Source organism: Brachycentrus maculatus, unplaced genomic scaffold (genome assembly GCF_059751285.1).
Source record: "Brachycentrus maculatus isolate JH-2025_06_01 unplaced genomic scaffold, ASM5975128v1 h1tg000459l, whole genome shotgun sequence".
NCBI lineage: Eukaryota > Metazoa > Arthropoda > Insecta > Trichoptera > Brachycentridae > Brachycentrus > Brachycentrus maculatus.
Genome location: NW_028281206.1, coordinates 526,343 through 553,570, shown reverse-complemented (window position 1 = coordinate 553,570; position 27,228 = coordinate 526,343). Strand labels below are relative to the sequence as shown.

The 27,228-nt window shown below is 33.2% G+C and overlaps 1 protein-coding gene across 9 annotated transcripts in view; it reads right to left on the bottom strand.

The window, feature by feature from the left end:
* Positions 1-27,228, bottom strand: part of C3G (C3G guanyl-nucleotide exchange factor) — a 176,725-nt gene that overhangs the window by 18,823 nt on the left and 130,674 nt on the right. For 5 of the 9 annotated variants that reach the window (XM_088271746.1, XM_088271742.1, XM_088271743.1 and 2 more), the window contains 11 exons: positions 20,687-20,882; positions 19,416-19,512; positions 17,692-17,800; positions 15,923-16,116; positions 14,856-14,997; positions 13,909-14,059; positions 13,217-13,294; positions 11,991-12,115; positions 11,524-11,659; positions 9,377-10,042; positions 7,394-7,509 (listed from right to left, as the gene is read on the bottom strand). In XM_088271746.1, the coding sequence (XP_088127872.1) occupies positions 7,394-7,509; positions 9,377-10,042; positions 11,524-11,659; positions 11,991-12,115; positions 13,217-13,294; positions 13,909-14,059; positions 14,856-14,997; positions 15,923-16,116; positions 17,692-17,800; positions 19,416-19,512; positions 20,687-20,882 (2,010 nt within the window). Of the gene's footprint in view, positions 1-2,188; positions 2,213-7,393; positions 7,510-9,376; positions 10,043-11,523; positions 11,660-11,990; positions 12,116-13,216; positions 13,295-13,908; positions 14,060-14,855; positions 14,998-15,922; positions 16,117-17,691; positions 17,801-19,415; positions 19,513-20,686; positions 20,883-27,228 lie in introns of all 9 variants that reach the window. The other 4 variants (XM_088271745.1, XM_088271740.1, XM_088271741.1 and 1 more) reach the window with 1 other exon arrangement.

Genomic DNA, 27,228 nt, shown 5'->3' with positions numbered 1-27,228 from the left:
TTTACTGTTAATGACGACATCCAAATTAAAAAGGAAATTAATTTTCAGTATTCTTATTAACACATTTCAGACGGGTATTTTTACGCCTGCGGACTGCTGGCGACACGATTCGATAATTATGTACATATATTTAAGACCTTGAGAAAGAGATTGGTATATAATATTCATAAAAAAACCTTTAATGATTCCTTTATTTCTGACTTTGAATTGAGGCCAGCAAAGGTAAAAATACCCTTCCCGTCCTTAAGCATCAATCGACCGAACGGGTAGAAATACCTTTTCCGTCTGAAGTGTGTTGGCATAATGTTGTATATTTTTAATTAAAATTTTACTTGGTAATACCACTATTTCTTAAAATCTATTGTGACACGTTTTTCGATGCTTTCCTCATTATTGTCAAACAACGAACAGTGCTGAATGCATCAAAACATGTGTCACAATAGATTTTAAGAAATAGTGGTATTTACCGAGTGAAATTAAAATGAAAAATGGATTGATATTACCACAAAGTGACGGCCTAATAAATATTGAAAATAATATTGTACTTTTACATGTGATTAAAAACTGTTATGCTATTATGTTTCATCTGAGTCATAATATGAGAGACTAAACCCAGTTTTTAAAACATATTTTGCAGTCATTTAGCCATTTGTCACTCATGCAAGCCCTTTAGGATGGCAAAAATATAATTTTTTTTGACACCCACTACCAAAATTAAGTAGTAAAAATTATAGATTCCTTTTTACATAATGATATTACATGTGTGTAGTGAAAAAGTTGAAACTGTACAATAAAGAAGAGAATACGATAAATAAAATCAGAAATAATTATTGTTAGGATATAAGTCTCCATTACTGTATATAAATGTGTGCAAGTATTTTGCCTTTAAATTAAACATATCAGGAAAATTTGATTAATGCATTTTCTGAAGAAAGAAAAACAATCAATTTTAGGATATAGTTTTAGTTATTGGTACATTGAAGGTTCCGATGGTAGAAACATAGAAAATTGAATGCAAAATAATGTAACTAATAATTTATTTATTTTATTATCATTTAGTAGATATTAGATTATTTACCCTACGCATGATATATAAATATAAATTATAGGTGTCTTAATTGAGACGAAGACGGTAGAATCTATAATAAGTATTAATTTTGCAAGTAGGTCTGACATTCAACAACCATAAGCTGAAAAACCAATTGACCATTATTTTTCTATTTTATTCTAAAGAACCGAAAATAGTATAATTTTTTTTTTAATTACAACATATCTTATTACAGTAAAACCTTGATATAATGGACTTCTATTTGACGAACTTTGGATATGACGGACAAAAAAACGATCCAACATAAAATTTTTTAAAATGTCCTGTTAATATTTTACATACTTAAATTCAAGTGTAGCCGCATGTAAACAATTTTTAGCGGTCATTATAATCACAAATTATGACTCAAAACTTCTTTAGTGCAAAAAAACTTGATTCCTTTTTCAAAGCAGGATTACCGAAAGCAAGCGTGTCAATATCAAACAGCAATGTCACTTAACAACGAGTGTCCGGAGACAATAAATATGTATTTTTTATGTTTATTTATTTATATGTAAATACACTGTTAATGTTTTATATTTATATATTTTATTTTATTGCGATTTTTACCTTTAACGATTTTTGCGATTTGGAAGAGGGGGTGTCCTCTTCCAAATCAGTCCGTTATATCATGATTTTAGAAATAGATAAAATATGTTAATACATACAATATTATGAAGCCTTTGATATTTTAACAACCAAAAAGTCAATATTTTTACATTTTAACAATTGGTATGGAATTTTTTGATATTTTTACTACTGGTACTGCTGAATATCAATTTCGGCAACAATTCACTACACAACTGAGAAATAGTAAAAAGAGATTTCTCGCATCAGAACCTTCAAATTTATAAAGTGAGTCAAATAAGTGAAAGCTAAAATCTAAAACATCAAACATGCCAATGATTCAATAGCCACAATAGCGTGCAAGAAGCGATTGTTAGTTTACACCAAAAAGCAAAAAAAAATATATATTTAAAAATAAATGAAAAAAAAAACAAAAGATGTGAAAAACCAAAAAAATAAAAGAGTGTCAAAAAGAGAAAGCGAGGCAGAGCAAGCGAAAAGAAAAGAAAGTTTAATTTTCATAGATGAACTCACCCGAGTAAGCGACACTTTGGAACACTGGGTTGGTTGGGGCGCAGTAATGCAGAGACGGGTATGGCGGGGGGAGGTACACAAAACATCTAGGTTAGCTCACAACGTTACAAAGTTACACCAACTTACCGATAGGTAAATAAATACATATTAAGGTTTTATTATGCGGGGCGTCGGGAAAGGGATATATCACCAATACTGAGCTCATAATTTGACGTACGGAAAATGTGCACATTTTTGCGTATTTGCTTCTTATGGGTTGGCAATCTACCATTCAAATGCCAGCCATATTTTGATTTTTGATTTTTAATACCAGACAATTTTTTTATATCAATAAAATACATTTAAGACTATTTTTTCTAATCTTAGATAACCTGTAAAAACTCTTGTAAAATAAATTCTATCAAATTTCTCAATGCTTATTTTGTATAATTAGTTTAAAGGGCCAGTTAATGAATCAAACAAAATTAAAAACATCTTAATTAAAATCTGTTTTGTAGCGAAGATAAGAAAAATGGAGAAGATGAGTAATGAAAAAGGGCGACCCATATCATATATCGCTCACTCCTTTCAACAACGTCATATATCAAAAAACTTGATTTTTCAAAAAATCATTTTGAAAGTTTAAAAATAGAATAAAATGTATTAAAAATAAATATCAATCCACTTATTGAACTTTTTACTCTGCAACAGATCTTTTTAGGTAAAACCTGAATGTTTTTTCTCCTTTTGATAAATATTTAGTATTTTAAAAAAAATAATTAAACAATACCTTTTCTTCAAAATGCAAAAACAACATTTTCTGCCCTGTAGCGGGTAAAGTTCAAAATATGCCGCTTTTGCTGGGATATAGTAAATTTTCTAGGCATTACGAAAACATGCACAACTGAAAATTGACGATTTTTGATATATGACGTTGTTGAAAGGAGTGAGCGATATGTACAATGTGAGAAATTACCTAAGATTTTTTTGTATTTTATTTTTAAACACAATGCTTAATTATTTTTTTTTACTAAATCACAGTATTCTTTCCCATTAAATACACAAATTGTATTTTCACACCTAAAGAAATACTGTTTATAATAATAATCATCAGAAATTATCACTATCATTGAATTGTTCTTCTGAAAAACCTGATATTTCTTCATGAGCATTATCTAGCAGAGGTGTCTGCTTATCAATTGCATATAACTGTAAAGCTGATTCAACAGTCATAATTTTGGCTTTGGCATTTTTGTAAAATACTACCTCAAGGGGTTATATATTTATTACATTTGTGTATCAATTCGAAAGAAAAAAATAAAAGATTGTTGTGAGAAGATTTAAAAAAAAATACAAATTAATATATATTTTGATCACAATTGCCAGTTACGGATAAAATAAAAAATAAACATAAATAATTTGCCAGATATAAAATTTTGGCTTTGGCATTTTTGTAAAATACTACCTCAAGGGGTTATATATTTATTACGTTTGTGTATCAATTTGAAAGAAAAAAAGAAAAAATTGTTGTGAGAAGATTTTAAAAAAAAAAACAAATTAAATATATATTTTGATCACAATTGCCAGTTACGGATAAAATAAAAAATAAACATAAATAATTAGTCAGATATAATGCCACAATAACAACATAAAAAAATTTACATTGTAATTAAATTTTAAACTCATAGCACATATTACAGTCTGAAAACATCACAAGGTGAAACTGCTTTTGCTGAAATAAAAATCACCATCACAATCATAAATTGACTCTCCACATTCAGTTATTGTAGTTGTATATGTGCATGCTTTCGATTTAATACAATTATGAACTCAGTATTAATATATATACATACAATGAGAATGACACCAATAAACCATTCATATGATTGATGATATTTTGGGATATTGCTGAGAAAATGCTTAAGATTGAAAAAAAAATCAAATATCAACAAAAACATTTTGATCTTTGCCACTTATTTTATTTATTAATTTATTAAAACTATGGATATTTTTATACGTTTTATTTTCAGGGTAAAATAGAGCCTCTAATCACATATAAAGTAAAGATATTTAATAAATTTAATGATATTTCAATCAGATTATTCATTTATAAGTTTTTTGTTATGTTAAATTATGGTCATCATAATTGATTCAAATGACAAACCAGAACATTTTCTGCGCAATAGTTAACCTTCACCTATACACCAATATTAAATAATTATACTTTAAATAAAAAACATTGATTATGAAATGATACAACAATGATATGATGTAATGAACACAATTATTAACTAAAACATCTCTTTTCTTATTTATATATATTTTTTAAGTGATTCATTTCAGGACAACTAATATTATTTTTCTTGTTCTTTTCTTCCTCCATACCGAATGGTGCATAGAGCACTGCAGTAAAATGATGAAGTATTTATTTGACTGTTAACTTTATAAAGAAAAGTGACGGTTTTACGCATTATCGCATTTGAAATTAATTGTGGTTTTAATCTCAAATGAATTTGAAACAATTTTTTTATACGTACTAATATTTTTTTAAATACCCATATAATCAAATACAACCTACCTGTTTATTCAATTATGTATAGAATAAGAAATCTCAAATCCGAAAGGTGTTACAATCTGACTATAGAAGACACAAAAGGCAAAGTACGGGAACAAATCACTCAGTTTACTAATACACTAACTTTGAAAAACTAATCACACAATACTTATTGACAATAGAAGGAAAAAAAAACCTATTGACAGTTATCAAACATTTTACACAAGGAACTCGTGAACTTTTATCCGAAATGACTGAGTTGAGTGTGACAACTCCCGGCACAATACGTATGGAAAAAAACTGCTAGGTAAATGGCCCTAGTTATGTTGTCACAAATTATAACTTGAGAATCTGCCAAAAAACATGCGAGGACACGTGTGAATTTATTTTTAACGTGTTTTTATTCTATTCATAATATCACCTCCAATTAGTGTATTAATAACTCAAAAACAACTACAGGATGTACAGTAATTCCCCAGTATTCACAGATTTGTTATTTGCGGATGATTTTAGCTTGCAACCCTCAAGAATCATAATGCAATTGATAATTTTTTATAGAAAAGGAATTAAACATTATCAGGCGCATAGTTAAAGTCTGCCCTGTACCAATGGATTCCCTGAAAGATATTTGGACGTTCCCATGTTACTACAAAGTGACTGCCAAACCAATTAACACATTGTTTGAGGCGTACACATATTTGTGCGTTTCAAAAACCTGATGTTGAGGTAGTATGTACATTTTTGTGCATTTCGGTTACCTTCTACTTCATATACAAAAAACACATCTTAAATGTTTAATTTCTTGTCATATTTGCTTTGCTGTGCTACAGGTAGGTGTCACAATAATACAAAAATATGGATTTCAAAATATGGATTAAAGTCATGATTCTTTCGTTGTAATCTAATATTGCTCGCGTCAAATTACATTTCTTTAACAAACTTCGCTGTTACCAATGTGTTGACGAAAAGATAATGTGTACGGTACTGTTATTTTATATTTGAATACATAAAAAATATATATATATGAAACTCGTTCATTCAAACAAATTAAGTTGGACTTTTGCTATTTTTAAAACGACGTTATAATATTCTAATCCCTCAATTGATATTTTCATATCATATTTGAGATATAATTTAAAAACTTGATAATAAATATTCCAGTAATGCATTTCAGCGCCCTATGCATCATTTCAGTCGGGATAGGGGAAAGACAAGAAGTTGTAAGACACTCAAATGCAGTTCATATGATATAAATAATACAGATATTAAATAAACAACAAAATTTAAAATATGAACCCCCAAGAAAATAACCTCCCGTCACCAAGAAAATAAAAATAAATAAATTAAAGTGTTTATTTTCTTCACATTACGTTATAATAATGAATACAACAAAGTTGTCTTATTGAAGAGTTCTTTTTTAACAAAGTCAAAGATTATTTATGTACATAAATATTATACATTTTTAAAATCATGTATTATAACGCCTTGTCCCTTCCTTATTCAAAGGAGTACAATGCAAGGTTCCCATAAATAATACATACTTCAATCTATGGTTTTGCAGAAAGAAATTAACTCTTAGTATGATACATTTTACTCATCAAAACAGGTTTGTTTTACATGATTAAATAATATTTTTTTATCTAAATACAAAATTTTTACTTGTGGCATTTTATCAATAATAATAATGATGATAATAGTAATGAATGTGAGGGTTAGGAGCAGTCACCATGAGATATTATCGATATACTAAACAGATTCACGGGAATAATGTAGATTGTCCGCAGTATGATAGTTTGCTTATTTTCGGTCGGATCAAAGTTGCTCAAATTCAAATATTGCAAAGTTGGTTATTCACAGCTAGGAATATATGTAGAATCACACTGAGTAAAAAATCCATTCAAAAAAGTTTTTCATTGGATCTTAAAATCTGGCTTTGATGATGTGAATTGCCATGATTTTAATTATTTTTTAGAATCCTTTTCTTTTATTTCCTTATATACTTGAATACTTGAAAAGAAATTCAAATCAAATAAAGAAATATATAAATATATTTTTAATATTAATAGATATAAATAAAAAGTAAAAGCTCATTAATTTGAATGGAAATGATTTAAATTTCGCCCTAATTTGAACAATTTAATAGTTGAAATAATTTAATTGAAATTATTAAATTTCAAATAAATAAATAAAAACATCTGAAATGAAAAGTTACAAAACTAAAACAAAATCATTATTTAATAAACATATCGTGATTGTTAATTACATACTTTGACCCGCTTGGGAATCGAACCCGGGGCCTCTAGCGCGGTAGCCAAGCACACTTAACGCTACACTATGGAGGCAGACAGACATGAAAATATTCAAATTAGTTTTTTCAACTTTGTTATTTTGTAAAAAAACATTACTTATTTCTTTGAAATATCATCACAGCTTGCTTATGAATGAGCGTCTTTTTTTAAAGAGATTTTTTTTACAATTTTTTGATACACAATTCATTCGTATAATTTCAAATTAATGAACTTTTACAAGCACAGGTAATTTTGGCCAATTTCTATCACTGAAAGGAGTGTCCAAGAACGGCAAACCAAAATATTGCGGGGTTATCTTCAATCTTCCAAGTGCATGGTATAATGAGAGGATGGGGAGATAGGAGTATAGAGCAATGAACATACTGTGTTTTTTCTTCAATGGCAGCGGAGGGCGTTGGTCGCCCGACATGGACTGGTCCATGAGGGTGTGCGGTCGCTGGATGAAGCCGTCAGTGTGAAGGGAGCATGATCCGTGGTCTCTGTAAAAAACAATATACGTATAATAATAGGGTCAGCTGGAACTATATTCAGTTTAGTCCGTGTTTCAAACCACAATTTAGCTTCAAAATTAAAAAAATATATATGTAAAAATATCTTAAAGTGGGAACTTGCAATCCTCAAATTCAGAACGCGGACGGCTACGTAGAGGTTTTTTTTTAACTCCTTGCCTTTCAATGACTCTTTTATTTTTAAAACTATATATTCAGTTAGAAGAAAAACTTATTTTTTCAACATAAAAATTATGTTTTAAGAAAAAAAATCAATTACGTTAAATATTACTTGGGTTTAAAGAAAATTAAGTTGGAATTTATCATATATATAGGGCTTAATAAAGAAGTCACACCATCTCAGATGGTACTGACGTTCTATAAACTGGCAAAATAGACTAAGTAGTTTGAAATGTCATAAATATTGGGTTGATGCAAAAGTTATGACCGTTTTTTATGATTCCAGGTAAAAAAAATTTTTTTTCTAAAATTATGAAAAATATCTTCTTTTTTATGATTCCATTGTATAAAGGATGCTTTTCCTCTACTTTCTATTCAGTTTTGGCCTAGCCAGAGTACAGTTATGACCCCTTGTATTTTTTCAAAATGTCGCTCGATAAAGTGCGTTTACGTCATTGTTTACTTTATGAATTCCGCAAAGACAATACCGCTAGTGTGGCAACCAAAAACATTTGTGAAGTGTATGGAGCAGATGTCATCAAAGTTCGACAGGTACGAAGATGGTTTACAAAATTCCGATCTGGAGATTTTTCACTCATTGATAAACCACGTACCGGGCAGCCATTGAAGTCTGATGACGACAAGTTAAAAGTCATAATTGACACCAATCCATGTCTAATCATCAGGGAGATTGTGTCAATGATGGGAGTCAACCAAACAACCGTATTAAGACATTTGAAGCGTATGGAAATGGTTTTGCGGTACAACGTTTGGATACCTCATCAACTGTCGGCTGCCAATTTATTGGATCGTGTTTCAACGTGCGTTGCTTTGAGTGCGAGACAAAAACATGAACCTTTTTTGCATCGTTTGGTGACGGGAGATGAGAAGTGGGTCGTGTACAACAACGTGACAAGAAAAAGACAGTGGGCTATACCTGGAGAAGCCCCATTAACAACTTCGAAGGCCGAAATCCATAAAAAAAGTTAAACTTTGTGTTTGGTGGGATGATAAGGATATTGTGTATTTTGAACTCTTGGAACACGATCAGACAAGTACAACAGAACAATATTGTCAGTAATTATCCAAATTGAACATGGACTTTCAAAAGGATAGACCAGAATTGGTAAAAAGAAAAGGGGTAGTGTTTCATCACGACAACGCGCGACCACATGTGGCTATGATGACCCACCACAAGCTAAATGAGTTAAATTGGGATGTTATCAAGCATCCACCGTATTCTCCAGATCTTGCTCTTTCTGATTTTCATTTATTCCGATCACTGCAAAAAAAATTAAATGACGAAAAAAATTATACAATAGAGCAGGTAAAAACATCCCTTACTTCATTTTTCGCATCAAAATCCACGGAATTTTTTACTACTGGTATTAATAAGTTGATAGAAAGATGGGAGAAGGTTATAAGAACTGATGGAAATTATGTAATTTATTAAATAAATAATACATATTAAAAATTAAATTAAAAAAAATATATGTAAAAAACGGTCAAAACTTTTGCATCAACCCAATATGTGGTTTAACAATTAAATTCAACTTTAAGTTTAATAGCAGGTATTTTTATTCAGGCTAAAAGCTTTAAATAACAGGGATTATTCAAACAGGGATTTTAGAGTTGATGTTTTTTGCCCACGGTATAGTATGGATTTAGAAACACTCACCTATATTCTATAGACTGGTCGTCCATCGTTGAATTCAAAGAGCACAATCCCGACTCGTTTAGACTGTCGCACTGCGACCCGGCTTTGAATTTTCTCGTTTTGACGGGCAGAGCGGGCGGCACTAGGGACGCGTCCACGACGTCGCCGCCATTCTCCACCGTCAGATTGGCCTGCGTCGAGAGCATGTTCTTCATGCTGGACAGGTTGCCGCCGATCATGACCGTCTGCGAGACATTCCGCTGGGTCTTGGTGATGCTCTGCATAGACGATATGTCCAGTTTGAGCGATTCGATCCGTTGCTCCGCCTCCTGTATCGTTGAAGACTGACTGAACGCCTGGTTCAATTTACCATTAGCCCCCAACATCTTGGACATTGAGTTTTGTTCGTAGAAATTTGTAGATGAAGATATCTGTTTCATGGACTGCTGGACGACGTTCGCCATGGATGACACGGCGAGCGTTTTGCCCGGCGGCGAGGGGAGTTTGAGCGACATGTCGTTGGCAAAGTCTGATATAAGCGAGTGCGGCATATCTCCCGGCGTTGGAGTGGAGTCTATGAAGGATAGCGAGGTCTTCTGGTGAGCGGAAGTGCTGTTGAAACTTGAGTATGATATTTCGGAGCATCGCGCGTTGCCCATGGATACGAAACCTGATTCGTTTGAAAACCTGGAATAAAGAAAAAAAATAACATCTTAGTACATCCATACTTTTTTCAACTGAGATGATACAATAAACAATTTAAACTTTTTTTTTTCAAGTTGTGTTGATTTTCTTCTGGAGTGTTTGAAACCACAGAGATTTAAGTGCCAGAGAGAACAAGAAGACCAAGATCACCCCCCGCTATCTGGAATTGGTCATTCACAATGACGAGAAGCTCAACAAGCTGCTCCCCGGTGTGACTGTTGCTCAGAGAGGCATCCTGCCCAACATTTTGGGTATGCTCTTCCCCAACTAGACCTAGAAAGCGTAAAAATACGTCTACTCCCCCAACTCGATGAAGTCGTATTTTTTGTCGATTATTATCATCATCATACCACCATCACATCTTTATAAGCCCCCTTGAGGTAGTATTAGCCAAAAATGGCAGTATTTAAAGTATCAATTTTTTTTATTATAAATAATGAAATGGGTTGAAAATTCAATAATATGTGGTCAATCATTATTCGTAAAACCAAAACGATTTAAGTGAAAAAGCAAATAACGGTGAACATTTCAAGATGTAATTTTATAGATAAATTGTCAATAATTTGGCAGTTTTTACATACATGGACCATTTAAGGACTTTTTTATAACATATTCTTTCTTGTTCGTGATTTACAATCTGTGTGATGATTGGTTTGCTGCCTTCATGGTCAGTCTTCACCCGTCCTATCCTTCGCTTGTCTCTTCAACTTGGCGTAGATTATTTGGTCCACATAGGTCAAGCGGGGTTGTAGTTTGTATCTTCGCACATGCCTCAATCGTTATAAGCAGAGAAATATTTTACCACCGGAATATTTAACTGAAGAACTGTCCACGCTTGTTTTCTTCTTAATCACATATTATTGTTTATTAAAACACATATCATACACATTGAGACTATTTAACCCTAGATTACTAAAATATCTTATGAATGACACGGTTACTAAACATTCGTAAAAAGTATGACAGAAATAAAATGGGAATAAATAAGTTAATTAAAAAAACTTTTACTATTTTAAAAGTAATAAAAACATTCTTAGGGCATTTGTGCACTATACGGAATCACACGGAATTTTACCATCCGGCACGTCAGTTAGCATTTTAAAACGATGATTAGCTTGGATAGGTTTGTGCTTTTGTCCATCTTTCTTTGGATCGGTGTTCTTGATCAGTGCGTGAACATGTTGCGCGTAAATTTGATCACGCAAAACTGCTGTAGTTGCTTTCATTTTTCAAAACCGGACATCCGGACGGTAAAATTACGGGTAGTGCACAAACGCCCTTAGGGTTTAGGAAATCACTTTATAATGGAAGAAATTAAAGTTGCATTAGGAAGATACTGTGAAGCAGGGGGCGTGGAAACGACGCGAACATTGTTTTTTCCAGGAATAGTCATTTTGATGTTGTAATTTTTACGATAATTTAGTATTCTAGGATTTGAAAAAGTTATATAATATATAAATGACCTGTTGTGGTTGGCTGTGGCGGGGGAGGGCGGCAGTAGGGTGCCCACCTCGGAAGAGAGGCGGGGCCCCGCGGGACTAGACCCCACTGTGGAACTGGACTCCAGAGACAGCCGGTTGCCGTTGGCCTGCGAGTAACCTGAGAATGACAATGGCGACATGAGTCTGATGCTCAACTGATCATTTACATGCCAAATCAAGACTTGGAAAACAAAATGAACACAATTCAGGGTAATCTATACCATTTTTATTTGTTTCCCAGTTACGGCATTTTCAAACGAATGTCTTCATTAGAAATTGCCATAACTAGGCGAAACAATTTTCACAATATTAATTTTTTATGTATTTTTGTTAATAAAATACAACTTAGTAGAATTAAAATATCTATGTTTGATTTAAAAATTAATACATAAATTCAAATAGAGTTCGACAAATTAAACACCAAATCAATAAATAAGTAATGTTTTTACCTGTAATATCTGAGGTGTCGTCAAGGTGTGATGAACTCCTATCCATAATGGCTCTGATCTCGTCATCGTTTGATATGTTTAACATGGAGTCTAGCGACCCGCTGCTGTGGGATTGTAATGACACCCTGCAAAATAAAAATCAAATTAACAATTACGCATACTGTGCGTATAATTGAGAATGATTAAATCACAAATTTAGTCCAAGAAGATGCCTCCGTTGCTCCGATTAGCTTATACATCTGTGAAACTTGGCACCTTACAAGGGCACAAAATGCATATTCTAAACTAAGTAAGTAACCTACCATCATGGCGTTTCTATGAGCCTGATTCCTGATGGTGTAGAAGCAGGTGGTCTGCTTTTAAAAATAAAATACAATTTAGTAGACTCTAAAAATCAGTGTTTGATTTTAACATTTAATATATTTATGTAGTCACCCACTAATTGATCTACTAAAATTTTAATAATTTTCAAATGGCTCAATGATTTTTAATTATTATATTTTTAATAAATTTATATGCAATGTATGAGAAATTGGAACATATCGCTCACTCCTTTCAACAACGTCATTTATAAAAAAACTTGATTTTTCAGGAGATCATTTTTAAACTTAAAGAATATAATAAAATGTATTAAAAATAAATATCAAGCCACTTATTGAACTTTTTACTGTGCAACAGATCTTTTTAGGTAAAACCTGAATGATTTTTTTCCATTTGAAAAATATTTAGTTTATTTAAAAAAAATAATTAAACAATCCCTTTTCTTAAAAATGCCAAAACAACACTTTCTACTCTGTAGCGTGTAAATATTAAGTTAAAAATATGCCACTTTCACTTTTTGTACATTTTCTGGGCATTCTGAAAACATGCACAACTGAAAATTGACATTTTTGATAAGTGACATTGTTGAAAGGAGTGAGCGATATCTTATAATTTATATTTGAAGCACTAACTATGTGATTTTCTATTTTATAATTAAAATGTAACTTTGTTTTAAAATTGCTATAAATTTATAGTGATTTTAAAACAAAGTTACATTTTAATTATAATTATGGAACATATCTTCATAATAAAAAAAGAGTTAAGCCACCATTTCAACGATTTTCTTCATGAATGTATTGTTCAATGTCACCACTATGGTGCCATCAGACTCGTTAGAATGTTTTTCATGTCGCCATTATGGCGACAACGAAATGCAAAGGGTTAAATAGGGAGTCGATATTTACCTATCAACAGCTGACAGCAATGATGAATTTTCATTTGGTTTCCTTTTGGGTGGGAGGGGTGGAGCTATGTCTAATGTTCTGAAAAGTAGACAAGGAATATTAATAACTTCATCACGTTGCAAATTTTACTCAGTAAAACTACAATAAATTTTAAGAAATAGTGATAAAAAGTAAAACTTGTATTGAAGATATCGGAATTAACACTCATAAAACATGTGTGCCCACTTCTATTTTTCAATTTTCAATTCAATTTCAATTCAATTTAATTATTTATAATTTACATACACATTACAAACTTAAATTTAAATTGTATACATTAACAAAAATAGAAAATAAGCAAGAATACAATTGCTAAAGGTGTAGAATAATCCCGCTTCGGAAAACTCCTTCAGACACATGGAACAGATTAATATCCAATGAGATATTGTTCAACATAGCGTAGCTCTTCCTACAGGCATAAACATCGGCAGGTTGGTCCTGTGTATAGGAATGTGAAACAATCTATGTCGACGCTGTCTTACAGACCAATGTTCCGGATAATTTCAGGATTATCGATCATACCGCGCAACAATAGATAAAAATGCGTAATCAAATACACATTCTAAGACAGCAACAATTATAATTGTGGTGCAATCGCACTTCGTAGCACTTTAACAGTCAATTGACTTAGAAGACCCTAAGGTGGATTTTACCTCACAGGTCTGGGTGGCTTGGGCGGCGGTTCGGGGTGCGGTGTGGTGGATACGCTGTCCAGGATGGACTCCGTGGAGTGGGAACTCCTCACCGCCAGCCCTCCCACGCTTCCCTCGAGTATCAGTCTTTCTCTTGGCGTAAGGGTAATATCTGAAATGGGAAAATCACATTCTATAACATCGCAAAATTATAACAGATAACACTAAATTATACCAATACTGTGCAATCAGAATATGAATAAAATAGTATAAATAAAATATTGCTTTCGGGAAACGCTTAAAAGCGTCTTTTGTACACTGCTTTTAGAGAGCGGGAGAAGCTCATAGGCGTTTTATTTGCTTACTTTTGGTAGAGCGCGAGAGATATACTGAAGGTCGGGTGGCAGACAGTGTGAGTATAATTAGGATCAGGGTTATATTATTTTGAGAAATAAAAGACTTCGTTTTTTGATCCACTCACATTTTATTAACTACCAACTAGTTTCGGCAACATCCTGTTACCCTCTTCAGGGTTTAATTTATGACTAAATTAAATTACGTCTTAAATTTAACCCTGAAGAGGGCGACAGGTTGTTACCGAAACCGGTTGTTAGTAAAAATGTGAGTGGATCAAAAAACAAAGTCTTTTTATTTCTCAAAATAATATATCAATATGATCCACAAAGTTAATGCTTTCAATATTCAAAACAGGATCAGGGTTGATGAAAAAAATGCCCGACAACAATTTGTTAAGATGCTAAAGTATATATTGTCGCAAAAATATCTACTTGACAAGAAGTATTATTTTTTGTCATCCTCAAGTGTCGAGAATGACAAAATAATACTTCTTGTAACCCTTACAAGTTTTCTTGATCACAAAAGAAATGAAGGAAAGGTGTTCAGCCCACTCTCACTGCGTTTATTTAATGACGCAGAAAAAACATCAGTTACAGGCAAAGATAATATACCTGGTAATGAATTTCTCTGGCTCTCTGTAGTAACGGTAGGCCTGACTTGTAGCTTCATGTTCTTTGGTTCTGCACTTGTTCCATTACTCTTCGTCTGGCTCATATTGACGTCCATCTTTTCAAAAGCTATTTCCGCCAATTCCTGTAAAGACAAAAAAATACAAATTGGACAATTGGTATTTGTGATTGTCCCCATTTCCTGGGCATAAATGATTACATAATTACATAAAGATTCTTCTTAAAGTTGTAGAAGAATCCCGCTTCGGAATACCCCCTCAGAGAAATAGTATAAATCAATCTCCGATGTGATATTGTTCGGCATAGCGGTAGCTTTTCCTACAGACATAACCATCAGCAGGTTGGTCCTGTACATAGGAATGTGAAACAATCTATGCCGACGCTGCCTTAGGTAACTATGGGGAAAACGCAAAACAAAGCTCCGCATAATTAAAAAAAATAGAAAATTTTAAAATTTCTTAAAAAAAATTAATGCCCATTACATATAAATCTTGAAAAAAACATAAAAAAGACTATTATACCATTAATTATAAAAAACATTAAACCTTGAGTGTAAGTCCCTCTCCAAGCACAAGAGCTCAGTCTCTTTTTTGGAGAGGCACAGCGAATCTAAAACTATAAGTTTGCCATATGTATAAATGTTTAGAAATTGTATTATGTTGTACTTAAAATTGTAACTCTATTAAATAAATAAAAATATGCATATAAATAATTTCAGGAAATAGAAACATGAAGTTTTTTTTTGTTTTGCATTTATTTAAATCACAATTTATACATAATTAGAACCTTTTTTTTGCAGAGACCCACCAAGCCACCTTGTGAGTCTTGTCGGTGGATTTCTTTTTTTATACATTTTTTATTGTTTTTAACGATTTTAACCTAATATACACAAAAAAGAGAAAAAAATGAAGAATATAAATATTTTACGATTTTCATAAACTTAACTCTTGATCATTTACCCATTCCTTTATTTTGCCTTTGTTACATATTTTATTTTGACCTCTAACATCTGCAAGTGGAAGAAGAACGTCAAAAGTAGAGATGCATACCTCCACAGCCAGCTGCACCTCTCTGGTGACGGTCTGCACGTTGGCGGGGTCCAGCGCCGCGCAGGCCTCGCCGCCGAGCATGCCCTCGTCGCACAGGCGGATGAGGCGCGCCAACGCCAGGCACAGCCGCGCCAGCGCCGCGCCCAGTGACGCCGACGGGTACTCCAGCAGCGGCGACACGTACGGCCGGATCGCTGCAAACCGGTACAAAAAGTCATACAACTATATTAAAGGCTCAAGGATGCTTGTTCATTCCAAAGTTGTGTATTAAAATTGTATTTATAAATTTATGCAAGACGAACAAAGAGACGCAGTTCATCAACTTTTATTTTGTTTATAATATTGTCCCCACCACATGTAACTCATGTATATAAGGGGTGAAGGACAAATTTTTGTGTGCTCAAATTAGATTAATATTCAATCAAGTATACGTCGCGCTCGCTCTTTTTTCTATAGGTGTCGCTTTGTTCTTCTCGCCCGAATAAGTGTTTTATAATTTTCTATATATTGGCGTAAATTTTTTTATTTCGCCGTTATAACTTTGTAATTTTTTATGAATAAATAATTGACTCTAATTTGCGCGTTTCCGTCTTCCTCATCACAAGTGTTCCGGTACCATTAGACGAAACAATACTTCTTCTTCAAACCCTTATCCGCACCCCAATGGTGCATAGAGAACTGCATCATATAAAAAGAAGGAAAGGTGATCATCCCTCCATTTCAGGTACCAGTCCAGGGTAATATTGAATAAATATAAGAGTGAAAAATCACTTATATTTATTTGGCCTCCCCCTGGGAATCAAACCCGGGGCCTCCAGAACGGTAGCCGAGCGTGCTGACCATTACACTACGGAGGCAGACGAAAATACCCAAAAGGCAAAAGAAAATTCGTGAGTAATTTATCTTTCTTCTTCTTCTGTGCGTGTCATGTCAGGTACCCCTGACGTCGACTATCACTTGAGAGTAATTTTCCTTGTTTTAGGCAGCTCTTAACAGTGGCTGTATTTAATCAATAACACATTCAATGTTGTTGGATTATTAGCTCAACTCAATTGTTGTTGGAATATTGGCATACACTTGTGATTTGACATAACCCCAAAGAAAGAAATCAAAAGCTGTTAAATCATAGATGTTAGATCTGGGTGGATAATTGACTGGACTATTTTGATAGTGAGTTAATAAATTGAATACTGTTGTCCATGAATTCTTAGGGTGAAGACTGACCGGAGCATTTCGTCGTAACGTTACGTCGTAACATTGCTTGCGGCGAGCATGTTACATTATGATGTTACAGCATTGCTGACTGATCGCGATCAGTGCTCGTTTGTAGCCTTGTGCTCAGTGTTGCCATATGTCACACCAAAAAATCTGAATTACAGTCTAGAAATCTGTATTAAATTTGTATAGAATCAATAACCCAAAATCCGTATGAATCTTTGCATTTGTTATGTTACGACAAAATGCTCCGGTCAGTCATCAACCTTAAATTTTTCACAGTATTCGAAAATAAGCACTGTTTTTGATAAAACAATTTAATCATTTTTAACATTGTTCAAGCGTATATCTTTCCATGATTAAATGGCATAACCTACTGAATACAAATTATATAAGAAACTTAAAAAATAATAAAGTGTTGCCATTATAACCATTTAAAATTTTATCATTACTACTGAAAAACCTTTTAGTGTCCGTTCCCTTATCAGCATTCCAGTCTACTTCACCTTTCATGAGAAAAAATAATTCCAATGCCTCTTCTCTCTCATACCGACCTGTGTGGATGTTGGTGATCGTGTCCAGCACGATGGTACCATTTCCGGGAAGCATCTCCAGCTTTTTCTTGGATATGACATCGCCAAAGTGTTTCAAGTCGAACCGCACCTATGGCAAAAAAAAAACTCAATAAAGATATCCACCTGATAAATTATTTAGATTATATTTGCTGTTATTTCTCACTTTATTTATTTTATTTCTCAAAACATATTACATACATAAGTCATATATATATAATATTCCCGATGAGTAATTTCTATTTCTCATTTTGGGACATGGGATTAAGGTTAACAAGACTGGAATACAAATAAAAAAGATATTAAAAAAATAACCAAAACTAATACATGGCAAAATATAAAAACAATAAACAGGTATAATAAATAGGCATAAGAAGCATATTTAAAAGAAATAAACGAGAAAAACATAAGGTAAGAAGCATATTTAAAATAAACAAATGAGGAAATACAAAAAACACAAGGTAAAAACAAAATGAGAAAATATGACTAAACACTACAAATATATCTTTCCATAAAGTATTTTTTCAGATCATTTATTTTGGATCCCTGAGTGGGTTCCATTTTATATATGTCAGGCAGCTGGTTAATTTGTATTTATTAGTTTTTTTTCTTTGTACATTTATACTGACTATATTTAAAAAAATTATTCTTCAATTGTACTTTTACCTCACTTTAAGATAAAAATAAAAAAAGTTTAATTTAAATAGTAAAAAGTTACATAATACAAATTACGTAATGACCGACATCTATAATGCTTGTGGAGAAAATATTCAAGAAATCGACGCCCTTAAGACCAACAAATTAAAATGGTACAAACATTTTTATTCTAAACCTGTTGCTTCAATTGTACTTTTCACCCACTTCACTTCACTTCAAGATAAAATAATGAAATGTTACTTAACAAAAAATATTGACCGAATCTGTAATGCTTACGGAGAAAATATCTGAGGAATCAAACCCCTAAAGACTAACGAATTAGAGTGCCACAACATTTTTGTGTGAATTATGTACATACATTGGAGTGTTATAAAAAGGTATAAAAGGAGGATGTACCATTTTTCACACTGCTAAATATATGAGAAATATATAAGCCAAAAAGAGACAGTGATCCTAGGTTAAAGAATGGAGGATACACATGGACAAACCATATGTTTTTTTTAAGTTAAAAGAATGACATATATAATACCAAAACATTTATAGAAATTAATTTCAAATTCTTAAAAATCTTCTTTGTGCGTTACGATCTTTGTGATGATTGGTTTATTTCTTTCACGGTCAGTTTCAACCCCTCTCTTCAGCTCGGCATACCCGCAACAGCGCATGTTAGAGATAATTTGGTCCATGTAGGTTAAGCGGTGTCCTCCTCTGTAGTTTGTGCCTTCGCACATTCTTTATTGAAATTCTATTGAATATTCTAATTCGAATAGAGAAAATATTTTAATTTCTTGAATGTTTTCCGATACAATTCAACCTACCGGTTTCAACAATACATTTTCATCATCAAGGTTTATTTTAAATAAAAAAAAACATTAAAAATATTAAAATACTTTCACCAAAAACTTCCACACACTCCATAAAAATCCTAGATGACAATGATGATGATGACAATGTATTGTTGGAACCGGTAGGTTGAATTGTATGAATAAAAAAAGTGGTAAAAACAAAGTCTATTAATTTTAAAAAGATAAAATATTTGAAATTCATACCTGCCGCACTAGCACCTCTAATTCTTTGGCGGGGTTAGCTTCCGGGTCGTCCGCTTTCTGTTGACCTCGCGTTTTTGGACTGAGTGGAGAATGTGACCTGAAAGTAATCAAAAAATCATTTTTGACCATGTTTGACATTTTTGACCTTAACGAATATAAATTGGCTATCATAGCGCAAACAGAAAAAAGAAAGTGAAGAGAAATATAACTATATAACTAATAATGACATTTGTGGTTGATTTTGTAAATAGTAAAAAGAAAGGTAGTTTCAAGAAAGTGGTGTTAATTGAAAAAATATTCATAAACAAATCTTAGAATGATGATACCTTTAAAGAATATAAAATTTGGGAAAGAAACATAGTATAAAAATACTGAAGCAATTAAAAAAGAAAGAGGAAAAAAACATGCTCATCGTGACAAAGAAGGAAAAAAATTAAAAACAATCTCAAAGATGTTCAAATTGCAGAAGACTAAGGGTGTTTGTGCACTACATGGAATTTTACTGTCCGGCACTTCAATTAGCATATAAAACGGATGATTGGCTTGTGTTTTGTCTTTCTTTCTTCCGATCCGTGCATGATCACGTTGCGCGGAAATTCCATCACATTAAACTGTTGTAGTCGCTTTTATTTTTTAAAACCGGACTGCTCCACAGAATTTTACAGAATGGTAAAATTCTGCGGAGTGCACAAGCTGCCTAATGGTAGATAAATAGAAAGCAAATACAAAAAAGTATAGAAGACCTTAGATAAATGGAAAAAAAAATACAAATAATGTTGAGGGCAAATGGAAAGAAAATACAGTGGTTTCAGATATTGTCAAAAGTATTTTGCTGAAGGGGATGAGGTTATGATCATAACAAGAGAATACCTGATACGAGAGGTATGGCTGGTGAGAGGTATAGTGTGTATTACCTGTGCGAGATGATGTAGATATATGAAATGATGAATAGCCGGTAAGATGGATTGAAGATATTACCTGTGCAAGATGATGTAGATATATGAACTAATGAATGACCGTTAGGACCGGAGGGATAGAGAGTATTACCTGTTCGACATGATGAATGACCGGTAAGACGGATAGAGAGTACCTGTGCGAGATGATGTAGATATATGATATGATGAATGGCCGGTAAGATGGATAGAGAGTATTACCTGTCCGAGATGATAAATGGCCAGTTAGATAGATAAAGAGTAAGTACTACCTGTGCGAGATGATGTAGATACATGATATGATGAATGGCCGGTAAGAGGTACAGAGAATATCATTACCTGTGCGAGCCCCCGCCCCCGGGCTGGCCGGGCGAGCGCAGCGCCATGGCGGAGATGCGCTCCAGCAGGTCCTCCTTGAAGGAGCGCGCGCGCCGCGCCAGCTTGTTGGCGGAGCGGAAGGAGGCCTTGTGGCCGCTGGAGCCCCCGGACCCGCCGGTCCCGCCGCAAGGGGGCGCACTGCTCTCCGCGTCCCCACCTGGCAACAATGGACAACCATAAGTCAGAGACACACTCCATACTATACAAAATTGGCGTTTGCCATTTTTTCTTTGTAAACAAATAATATTACTACACTTTTTTTTTTAACATAGATGCTGCTATTTCTCGACTCTCAGGAGATTCTGGTGTAAATAATGATATTCACAGCATCTTGAGTGCGTCATAATATTTTTTTTTCAAATCTGGATTTCTCCACTAAGGGAGTTATTTTTATGTTTTTGACATCTCAACAAAGATGAAGAAAAATATGGATTTTTGGGTATTTACAGATCTTATGACCTGTCATAGGCCGGTTGAGTCATCACTGTACACGCGTGCTATGTTCAACATTCTACACATGATTGACAACCATTGGTGAATAGAATATGGAAGTCTTGGTATTTACAAGGCTTACGACCTGTCATAGGCCGGTCTAGTGATCCCTGTACACGCGCGCAATGTTCGCCATTCTACCCATGATTGACAACCAATGGTGAAAAGAATGGTGAATGTTGAACGTGTGTAAAGTGATCACTTATCCAGCCTACGACAGGTCGTAGCCCTGTAAATGCCCAGACTTCCATATTCTTTTTCATCTATGTTGGTATGTTATAAATATTTGACGTGCATTCTTACAATTTTATAGGTAGGTACGTATATTTGTTTTTATACAAAAAAAATATTATCGACATTCATTCGGAATACACATTATTTTCGGTCTAGAGTCGCTAAAATTCTTCGCAGGTAGAAGAAGCCTTCACAATACCTCCCAAACAGTATTTCTTCCGAGAATTTGACAAGGTGGTCCTCTAAGATTGTAGATAATAATAGTGAGATTAACAGGGAGCATTCTTTGAGCTGTGGTATCGCTTCAATGTAATATTCATTAAGATTTAATGGTTTGATTTTTCGCCATACAATAATGTGCAAATTGCCAATTTTTAGTACAAAAGCGCGTGTTGTATTGTACAAGGAATGGCAAAAAAAATGATGACGCTTCTACTGCAGTACTTGGAAGAATATTATTTTATTCTATTTGTTTGGAAATTATACAATACAGTTTGTACGTAAAAAATAAATAAAAATAAATATTCAGATTGACAATGATAAAAGTCAATTAAATAATTTCACATATTTTTTTTTTTTATTTTTTTTTTTTTTTATTTTATTGGAAGGAAGAACAACAGTTACAATATATGATACATACAGAATACAAAAAATAAAATCATGAGTACCAATTATAGTTCTTCACAACTATACATAAGAGAGGTCTATATAAAGAAAGAGACATGAGACAAGGATGGGATAAAGAGAAAAGGAGATGGCAGTGATAGGAAAGAAAGAAAAGGAAAGGACAGGGAATAGAATTACTTTTTTAGGTTTATAAGATTTCGAACAATTTAGCTTTAAATTTTAAAAGATTGGAGTAGAACATATCAAGGTCGGTACAACATTCATTAAATTTTCCACAACTTCGATAAATAAAGGAATTTTTTGTATAGTTCTTTGTTGGTGCTGGATTATAAAAGGTATGACTATGCCTATTGATTCTAATTGGACAGTGAAAAGGTATCTGCGCAAGAAGATAAGGGCTCTCAGTCATATTATTTATAACTTTATACAAAAAACATAAATCTGATATATTCCTACGTTTACTAAGTGAAGATAATTTATGGAAGGCTAAAGATTCTTCATAAGAGTTGAAACTTAAATGAAGCTTACCATCCATCATTTTTAGAAATTTATTTTGAATACGATCAAGTTGAGCTATATATATAGCGTACTGAGGGTTCCAAACGACTGAGGCGAATTCGAGGTGACTACGAACATAAGCGTTATATAAAGTTACAAGAGATGATGTATTTTTAAATGGTTTAGTGGTTCGAAAAATAAAACCTAAGTTTCTGTAGGCCTTATTAACGCAGGCTTCAATATGTGAAGAAAACAAAAGTTTCTCGTCCATTATGACACCAAGGTCTCTTAATTCAGTTTTCCTGGTCAGCCGACTATTGTTAATTTCATAATCAAATATAATTTTTTTTTTTTTTCTTGTGAACGTAATGCTAAATCATTTATTGACATTCAGAAAAAGCTGATTAAGATTACAATAAGACACTAGATTATCGAGATCGTTTTGCATATATATATATCGCTCACTCCTTTCAACAACGTCATATATCAAAAATTGACAGTTTTTATTTGTGCATGTTTTCGAAATGCCCAGAAAATGTACTATATCCCAGCAAAAGAGGCATATTTTTAACTTAATATTTTCCCGCTACATGGCAGAAAGTGTTGTTTTTGCATTTTGAAGAAAAGGTATTACTTAATTTTTTTTTTTAAATATCCTAAATATTTTTCAAATGGAGAAAAAACCTTCAGAAAAAACTTTTACCTAAAAAGATCTGTTACACAGTAAAAAGTTGAATAAGTGGCTTGATATTTATTTTCAATACATTTCATTATATTTTTAAACTTTAAAAACGATCTCCTGAAAAATTAAGTTTTTTTATATATGACGTTGTTGAAATGAGTGAGAGATATATGATTTCTTGTTCATGTGATTTTACTTTCGAGGCAACTACAGTCCGCAAAATTAATCGAGATGAAATGACGCGTATTAACAGTCGCCAATATACCTAAATGGGCTTTACGCGAATGATACAGGTTCGATCAGGTAGCAATGATTTATATGCGGATTTTAATTGGCCTGTCGCAATCGGGTGACAGAACGCACATGAGCGTTTCTGAGGTAATATCGTAGGTACCGTAGCATACTCAGGAATTCCAGTTATGGGAAGGCCGTTTAATATCGCGACATTAGCATTTCTAGACCCCGCCGGGTTAGGTACAGGTTCTGCGGTAGACAGATTGAGCGAATTTGCGAAAAATCTGAGCACACGTCTTAACATAAGTTCGACTGACGTTATGAGAACTAAGTGTAGTTATAGTTAAGTGCACAAGTGTAAGTTAAAACCTAGTACATAAGTGTCCTCCTCCGTAGTCTAATGGTCAGCACGCTCGGCTACCATACTGAAAGTCCCGGGTTCGATTCCCAGGGGCGGTCAAATAAATATTAGTGATTTTTTCACTCTAATATTTATTCAATATAACCCTGGACTGGTACCTGAAGCGGAGGGCTGATCACCTTTCCTTCATGTGTTAATGATCAAGATAACACTGCGTTTATATGACGCAGTGCCCTATGCACCATGGGGTGCGGATAAGAGTTTGAATGAAAATGAAAAAAAAACATAAGTATACTTATATCCAATTAAACTCGTAAGTAAAATCACAAAACTGAAATCACATATCTACGTAACTTCATTGCTAACATAGGATGATTGAATTGTTTAAACTCATGCCTTTAAGGCCCAGTATTCGTTAAGTCTTTCCGTTAAGATTTTTTGTTTAAAAACTAAAAAATATTCAATGCACATTATTTAAAAAAAATCGGGCGTGGAAAGACGTGTTACTTCTACAGCGGCCGACCGGTGATTGAATTCTGTGTTGCATTGTATCCCCTTAATGACTACTAATATGACTCCATTTTAAGTGAATTTTGCGGTCTAGTTACGCGCGGAAATGACAATTTTTCCGACTAAAACCAGAGTTATTATCTGTAATCTTTTATTATTTTACGGAGAAACGAATGAATGAAATTACTACCTACCTATAAACAAACTTGCCGGTTTGTTGAAATGTAAGTAAATAAAAATAACATTTTCTCAACATCGATGAAGAAGAATATCTGTCATTCAAGAAAGTCTGGGCATTCATAGGGCTTACGACCGTCATAGGCTGGTTAAGTGATCACTTAACGCAAGTGCTAAATTCACCAAGTCTACCCATGACAGGTCATAAGCCCAGACTTTCATATTCTCCTTTATCTATGTTGAGATGTCGAAAATGTAAAATGTAACTCCCAAGTGGAGATAATCTATATTTGTGAACAAGTATTTGGAGATTATTCAAAAAAATTAACACTCGTATAATACCACTTATTGGGTTTTATTGCATTACACACGACTAGTTCCGAAAACAACTGCACATTTCGAAACTAGTCGTGGATAATGAAATAAAACTTTATTTAAAATCCCTAAAATGCACACCAAGTCCTACCAAAATTCATTTTTAAATCGAGCCTGCGATATGTGCAATGTAATGCTTAATGAAATAGACATAAAAAATGTTTCTTTTAATACGTTTAATATTGTTGATGTCTATTTGACTAGTTGATAAAGAAAATTTATATTATTTGATAAAAACATGTAATGCAAGTTTATTGTATAGTTATACTTTTATGTACATGACAGTTTATTTTTATTTTTAGATTACTTAAGTGAAAATCTTTAATAGGAATGTGTTTTTTTTAATTGTATTATAATATGTTATTTTTGTTAAATATTCTGTTGGTTTTCCAATAAAGAAATAAATAAATGAAAACTTAATATGTGTTCTTATGCATGTATTTTTGTTTAAATAATCAACATGTCATTTCCACTAAGTTGATGCCGAATCAATAAATTATACAAGTATTTGGAATATAGGAGTTACAATCAATGTTTATCGATTATAATTAAGGCCCAGTATTCATTAAGTCGCAACTTAATTTCCTCTAAATCCAGGTAACATTTACGTAATTTTTTTTCTTCTTAAAACACTGTTTTTGCATTGAAAAAATAAGTTTTTCTTCGAAATAATTATATGGTTTTTTTTAAAGAAAAGAGCAATTGATAGGTTAGGAGTTTCAAAAATATATATAATTATATTTATTTATACATAAGTTTATACATATTTTAAAAAACAAAAAAATATCCGATATACATTTTTTCAAAAAATCGGGTGTATAAAGACGTGTTACCTCTACGGCTGTCTGCCGCGAGTGTTTTTGCCTAGAATTTTCACTCATGAATTACATGAAATTATAGTAACTTTAAACATAAAGAGTAAATCCACTCACAAGTAGGCATAGGCTATGAAACTTATAAAGTTGAAGCCTGAGTAGGGACATGATAAACGGTGTTGCATAAGCCGTAGCTAGATTTCAGAGTCACTTGGACGTTAGGTAATTTAAAAAAAAACGGCTGTCGGCCGGTGATTGAATTCTGTGTTGCGTTGTATCTTGCGCAGTATTTTTTCGTTGTCGTTTTTTTGGTGTTTTTATTTGATCAGTACGTATTGTTAGCTATCAGCTGACGCGCTCCTAATTGGGTCGGCGCGCATCCGGTCCGCAGCGCCAGGGGCGGGGCCGCCCGCTCCGGAAGGAGATTGCGGACGGCCGGCGGAAGTGACGTCACGAGAGGAGCGCGTCGCGTCACCGGGATACTCCGCGGGCAGGTGTGACGCGAGGAGATGCCGCGAGATAGGAGGAGACTATTTCCAGACCGACGATTGGACGGTCCGTTAAAAACGTTACATGCATCACGCAATGTAACAATATGGAATAGAAATATATTGTATCTATATACATGTATATTTTATTAAAATTAATGAGTTTTATTTATATTTACGACTAGTTTCTAAAACGACAGATGTTTTCATCTTCTGGTAAAAATTGTACATGTATTTATTATTGTTTTTAAATATAAACTTGCATATAAATAAATTTTGTAAAATGTGCCCTTGGTACGGGAAAACTCAGTGAGGAACATTACCGTAATCTGTAATTTGTAATTCTGTTACACTCGAGAGATGGCACTGCCATTTTGGTAAAAAAGTCATTTTTCACAAAATGTATTTTTTACCTGTTATCAACTACATTTTTGTTTTACGAAGATATATAAAACACGCGCGTATTTAAATGCAACATCGTGTCATAAATTCAAAGCAATCGTTTAATAACTTAGGAAGAACTAAGATTATGAACAAACGAATATTTGCGTTTTCATTTATATTCATTAGTTTGTATGCAAAAATATTTTATCATAAAAATGAAATAAAACTGATTATGTAATTGAATGCATACAAATGAAGTATCATAATTTCTGGTCACGCTTTCAGTAAATTCCTCCAAATTTATAAGACACCCACATTCTTTTCTCTCGGCGTTAAAATGAGCAATGAAAAGGTGTACACGATCTCGAGTCCAAACAAATGAGGCATTAGATATTCCCGCTGCAAGGACAATGGCAGGCGTCTCAATTACCGGATTGATTTATCGCGGCCGGGGCATGCGGGGAGGATGGTCGGACACACCTGGACTATTGGACAGGCTCCAATATACGCAGTGTACCTACTAAATCGGCTGACAAGCACAATTAATGTAGACTTCAATTTACTTGCATACTGTAGAGTCTACAGTGTAGACTACAAAGAAGTTTTATACGAGACGGCCCCTGTAC